Raw genomic sequence first — 6,721 nt, forward strand, 5'->3', positions numbered from 1 at the left:
AAAAGTAAGATACAAATACAAGTGCAGTAGCGTGCACATATCAATACCTGTCAGACCACGTGGTTGCACTATAGTTTCGCAGATATCAGACGCCATATAAATACTATTATTCAGCTAATGGGACTAGCTGTCTGCGACTTAAATGTAATTGTTCTTACGATATCAAATAAGCGTGCTGCTTTTATCTGCTTTGCACGCGAACCCTTTATATTAATCCTCACCTTTTGTCCGTATTGTTTTTTACTTTCATTCTACTTCTCCGTAATCAAACATGCCGACACCATAACTGATGTCACTCTTATTATCGTATTTTTTATTTTTTAATTTGTTACGTGTGTTGGAATAAAAACTAATTACTTATGTGTTAACTAAAATAAATACATGAGGTCATTAACGAAAAGTCCACAATTTAACTTAACTTGATAAACGTACGTTTATCATTCTAAAAAAAAATGTGCTTTCAGATTTTTATTTAATTAAAGAATAATTTCATCCCTATTAAAAAATTACGCGAATAAGCTCCAAATTAGCAGATTTTTTACTAGAAGAGATGCAGTGAATTGTTCCTTGTTAGAGTGTTCGTACGAAGTATGGTAAAATTAAGTAACTTTAACTAACAAGCGAACTTGGCAAATTAATAATTAATTGTAAATATTCAAGGGAGATATTAAAAATAATAAAAAGGATTAAATATCAAAGAAAGGATTTTACGATCTAATTAAAACTAATGTCAGTAATTAATTAATTAAATGAATAATTTATGCTTAGGAATTAACTAAATTGTGATTTATTAAGTAGAAATCTACGTTGGCAGCTAAAATACGATTAGAAATGCTAATTTTATTTATGTTATGCTAATTTAGCATAAAGCCTTTAAATATATGTATGTTTATTCCGAATGAATATCAATATTGATAGTAATATTTAGCACGTCCAGTGAAATCTCTAATTCAAATAATAAACCTCTAATTCGAACCAGTCACTAACATTTCAGGAATATTTGCATACTCTATCTGTATGCTGTTCAGTTATTCAAAAAGTAAAATATCAGAGATAAATATTATTAAAAACTTTATTTATATATTTTGGTTAAATTTAATAGAGAGAAATATTTGAAAAAACATGAAAATTAATTTTTAATTAAATTTTCAAACGCAGTCAGTTATTTTGTTTGCTAAAATCAAGTTCGTTTTTGATTAAATGTTTCGAGTTGCACGAATATTGATTCAGTAACAATACTTCGGCAATTACAGAAAGGCAAAGATTACACGGCAAAAAGCGATTCGATAATATTACGGCTTATCGCTAAGATGATCAATGTCAATCTTTTGACCCGAGATTTCATTTCCTCCCGCGTTCACTCAATTTAACAAGAAAAAGCAAACAAATTCAGTGAAATGAGTACCTCTTTTCATGTTTTTATGGATGTATCAAATACACCAACCATTTCTGTTTACAAAAACATTTCAAGAGTGTTATTATCTCCCTATACAAAGGACGTGTTCAAAGGATGTGCAAATATAGTGCTCGAGAAGCTTTCGCCGAGGATGATTGCGTGAAAGTTTTGTCGCATTATAACCCACAATCACAAGATCCCTTTGTGATTGAGCAAACTCAAACATATAGAAACTAGAATTTTTATTGTGAAACGGTTTGCGTGTTATTTTGATTTTGCCCCACACATTATCATCAAAACCAGTATATATATTTTAATTAGCATGGTCTTGTTATTCATCAACCCTAGAGGTAAAGTAGCAGGTTTAAAATAATGTGATTAATAGTCGCCGGTGAAATCTATTAATATATTAAGGATACGATAGAAAATTTCCATTAGCATAAAAATAGAAAATTCAATAGTGGTTTTTCCATAATGGAATTACCCGCTTCATGTGACTGTAATGAGCATGTAAATGATTGAAACTCCGAACGAGTATCGTTTATAAAGTGTACTTTTCCACCGATTTATTTGTCATTTGACGCAAAGTACTTCGTATGTTGAAAAATCGTTTTGACAGTTGAATACTTGGCAGGCACTAAATTAAATTATCGACGACACGAATCAGTTCCAGTCCCCCCCACTAATTGTTGTCGATCTGATTCCGAATGATGTGCTGTTCACTTCAACAATGTACCAATTTGTCATAAACATGTTTACCTCGTTGTAATTAAGCGATGCATTCATGTAAACGGTCTAGGCCTCCAGCTAATATCGTTTAAAATACACACTTTTTCATATTATTATTCGTGTTCAAAAATTCGTTTGACAGCTATAACACTTGTTACACTCTAAATTAAACTATCTACGACGTCAGTCAGTTACAGTCCCTCCAATTGTTGTCGACTTGATTTCAAGTTATGTGCTGCTCATTTGAACAATGTATCAATTTGTCATAAACATGTTTACCTCGGAGTAATTAAGTAATATTTGGTCCATAACCTATTATCATAGCTTCCAATCCAACAATAGTCAATATCTGCAACATGTATCGTCTAGGATCCAACAGTTATGACAGTTATGAGGGTTGCATACTTAATCTGTTCGATAACAACAATTAAAAATTAATATAGTGAAATGATTTTAGATTGTGTTTTATACGTATTTCTGGAATCAATATGAAGACACAACTTGCAACAAGTGCTTATTTGCATTACAAAAGTCCTTTCAGACTGTCTTTTGATGCCTTTCACTTAGCGAAATACAAAAATAGAAGCCACTTTACTTCGACTAGACTTTTATTTTATTTTCAATCTGCGCCTTTGAATCCTAATTTAAATTATAAACAACAAATTGAAAATAAAATAAAAATTATTCAGAGAGATTTGTATGAAACAAAATACGCGTTTGTTATATTACACTTATATAAAAACGTTGTAAAATATTGCAAATGTATCATTTTTAAATACTTCAAAATGTGTGTTTACGATTAACAGTCACATCAACTTGATATTTACTGATATTTACACATTTAAAATATTGTTTGGGTGAATTTCAGTTCAGTTCAGTTGTAAATAGTTTTGTTTAGTTATTTATACACATGTAAAGATTAATTTATATTGATAAATAGTCTTTTCATATTATATATTATCCAGAGTGTCCTCGAATAATTTATTTAGAATTTTATCACAAATTATCAAAGTGAAAATTTACCTTGTCTTTCCATGAGAATTGCGGAGATACAGTGCGTCAAAGCTAATAATTTTCAATACTTTAATATTTTAAAATTAATGATTTACTCCAGATGTAGAAATATTATGGAAACGTATTCAAGGTTCAGTTAATATTTTAAAGTAAAATGTAGTTATAATAAAAATGTAATTTTATTCGTTATATATCTGTATGTATGCACGAAAACGGTGGTTATTTTGAAAAGTTAAAAAATTACATTTTTCCAGTTTTATTTTATTGGTTGTCCATTAATTACATTTTTCTGTCAAATGGTTACTGAATCAATGAATATTGATATTTTAGAAATATACATAGTGAATGTCAAAAAAGTTAAGGCAATTTACAAATTTACAAAATTTGATGTGCCCTGTCAATAAAAAATCATGAAAATTGAAAATAAACTATTTACTTTGACGTCCTGTAGGCACCTTGTATATATTATAATTCATGTACATTTTACTTATTGAAATAATAAAAGCAACGTGTCATATATCGATTAGATTATACAATGAAGATAAAATTGCATAAAAAACAAAAACTGGCATTCCGGTCATTTAACGTACAAAATAACTAGAATTTGCCAAATTGTTTTTGGTCAATACCAATTACTGTGTAAAAACTTTATTACTCGGCACAACGTAAAATGAAATGTAAACAATAATATCAAATTAATTGGCTTAATTCACTTATTGTCTAATAATTGAAATTATAATTATTTAGATAAGTGCCTAAATCAACGTAACATTACAATCAATTACATGGAAGGTTGCGCATTCGCCAAATTTCTTATAATTATTTTCGCAGTTTATTTAAAATTTATTTCATAGCTGTTATTCTTACCTGTTATATTTTATTTATTAAAATATTTTATGATGATATGTATGATATGTATAATTGAAAAAAATTAATTATTCATTGTTTATTTATGTTTATATCATCATAAAATAAAATAATATATACACGTAAAACCAAAATATAATGGAAATCAAAAGAGATTTTAGAATCGATTTGTACTAAAAACAGCAGTTTCGTATTTAATTATAACAAAAATAATAATAAAATTGTTAATCTGACCTATTTTATAAAAACTCAAATATGTATAATTTAGTCATGTATGTGTGTAAACAATAATTGACTAATTAAAAAGTAAATTAGAATATATTTTTTGGAATTTAATATGTCCTGATCATTATTACTAAAAAGTTATTCCTATATGTTTATTTTAATTTATTTAAATCAAATATAAAATTTAGAAAATAATTATTTATAACTCAAAGTTAAAATATCTAATATTCTAATTAAAGTTCATCATTAATTTAAACAAGTAGCATTCTCTATCATAATCTATTATAAATGTAAAATGAAAACTAATTATTATAAAATTTATACAACATTAAAAATACATAAAAATCATTTTATACATTCATAATTTTCTTAATTAAAATACATATAATTTGACGTCAACTTAAATTAATATATTATAGTTTATAGAGAATAAGTTTTATAATATAGAAAGAACATAAATTAATTACATATAAAATATATAGTTATAACATATATGTAAAACTATAGAATCATATAATTTATCATATAAATTAGTTGTTTTATTAAAATTATTGTCTTATTATTGTATTATATTAAAAAACTTTATGTACAAAAAATTAAATCAAATATTCAATAACATTATTTAATTAAATTTATATATTTTGTAGTGAATACAATAATTAAAGCAATATAAAAATATTGAAATAAGTACATTTAAATATGTCATGTATTTATATATATTTAAAGTAATATAAATATATAATTTATTATAGATACTAAACTAGTCGTTAAAGGAAATGTAAATCATTTGTAATATATAAAAAATAATATTATGCTGTAAAACATTTAATTACACATTCAATAAAATTATTTAATTAAATATACGTGGTTTGTGGTGCACACCATAATTAAAAACTCATAAATATATTAATACAAGTTTAAATTTAAATCATGTTAAGTATGTATTATTTTTTTAATTTCTTTACACGTTCCATAGAGTACCAACCAAAATGTAAAATCACCAAGCGGTAATTAGATTTTAAAATGTTTCAAATTTTGTGTTTCAATTGAATGAAATTACTTGTTAAAAATATTACTGAAAGAAATTAATGAATAAAATCAATATAAAAATTAATACATGCATTTAATTTACTTATTTATATTATTTTTGTTTTGTAATATTATAAATTTGAATATTTAAATTTAAAATAAAATAGCATCTAAAAATATTACATTTTATACAGACAACTTCTATAATTATAAGAATAAGTTATTCGATTTTAGTCCCATAAAAATTAAAGAATACATAATTGACAGTTAAAAACTTTGAGGGTAATTAGTTATGGATCTGAAGAGTTTCATAATTTAGTAAGCGTCATCTCTTACCTGTTGAAGATTCCGGCACCGCACCGCACGTCGACGCCACAATGTTTACGACGCTGACGACGAACAAGAGACGTCCACCCGGATAAAACATCATTAGAGTTTCCCAACCGCGTGTATCACGCCGACTAACTCGAGCGTCGCAACGCCAAAACGTGTCTGGATTTCGGGCGCTTGCGCTAATTCCGCGACCTATCCAACAATACCGGTTGCTACTTTTGCCACTCATATGTTACTTCCCTTTGAGCGATATTGCAAGATAGCAGTCCGATCGTACATCAAAGAACATGTCACCTATCAAAGGGGGCCCCATTTTTACCCCGATGCCCGACGTAATATATTTCTAATATCCTTTATTGAAATGAATATCTTTCATTCCGATGCGACTTTGATGTTTTGACGAAATAAAAGTCACATTTTATTTTTATCTAACGGAATAGTGAACTTTTTATTTATGTTACAATACGTCGATTTATACTAAACGACCACCAATCTGCTATTATGGGTACACTTAAAAGTCCTCGTGGTAATGTATTGTTACCGTTAATCGAAAGTGGTATCTTCAGAGGTTTTTATGGATTTGATCTTTTTTTCAGCTTTCACAAGTAGCAACGTCTCTCTATATCTACACTCTATAATCTCAATAAATGAATATTCCTAGATTCAAACATTTGAAACAGATCAGCTACAAAGGATTTAAGTCAATATTCTTTTTGGTATACTCTGGAGTGCCACAAGGATCCAATCTAAGACCACTTTTTTTTCTTCTATTCATAAATGATTTACTATTGTCCATTAATAATTGTAATAATTATATACCGCTAGTGCGGTAGGCCTTATATTTATATTAACCTAGCAAGCTTTACTGAATAAAGTATAATAAATTTTAGTGAAGACAATAAGAATTAAATATACATCTGATTGAGAATTAGAGGAGATGATCATAGAAAGTCGTAAAATAGATTTACCAGATCTAGGCTGTCTGTGCATCAATAGGGAATAATTTTTGTAACAAATTGTGACACCAACCTTAGATACATCAACACCAGAATTCATAAAGGAATTATGGTGCCTCTGTATATCACTGTTGTACCTTTGAGTTAAGAGAGATCAGGTGTCTTAAATATT

General features: G+C 27.3%; 1 protein-coding gene across 2 annotated transcripts in view; it reads right to left on the reverse strand.

Annotated features, from left to right (window-relative positions):
• Window positions 1–5,689, reverse strand: part of LOC109596277 (lachesin) — a 68,501-nt gene extending 62,812 nt beyond the window's left edge. The window contains exon 1 of one of the 2 annotated variants that reach the window (XM_020011785.2): window positions 5,597–5,689. In XM_020011785.2, the coding sequence (XP_019867344.2) occupies window positions 5,597–5,687 (91 nt within the window). In that variant the 5' untranslated portion in view covers window positions 5,688–5,689. Of the gene's footprint in view, window positions 1–2,155; window positions 2,231–5,596 lie in introns of those variants that run through there. The other variant, XM_049965784.1, reaches the window with a different exon arrangement.
• Between the last annotated feature and the right edge of the window lie 1,032 nt (window positions 5,690–6,721).

This window comes from Aethina tumida, chromosome 3 (genome assembly GCF_024364675.1).
Source record: "Aethina tumida isolate Nest 87 chromosome 3, icAetTumi1.1, whole genome shotgun sequence".
Taxonomy (NCBI): Eukaryota; Metazoa; Arthropoda; class Insecta; order Coleoptera; family Nitidulidae; genus Aethina; species Aethina tumida.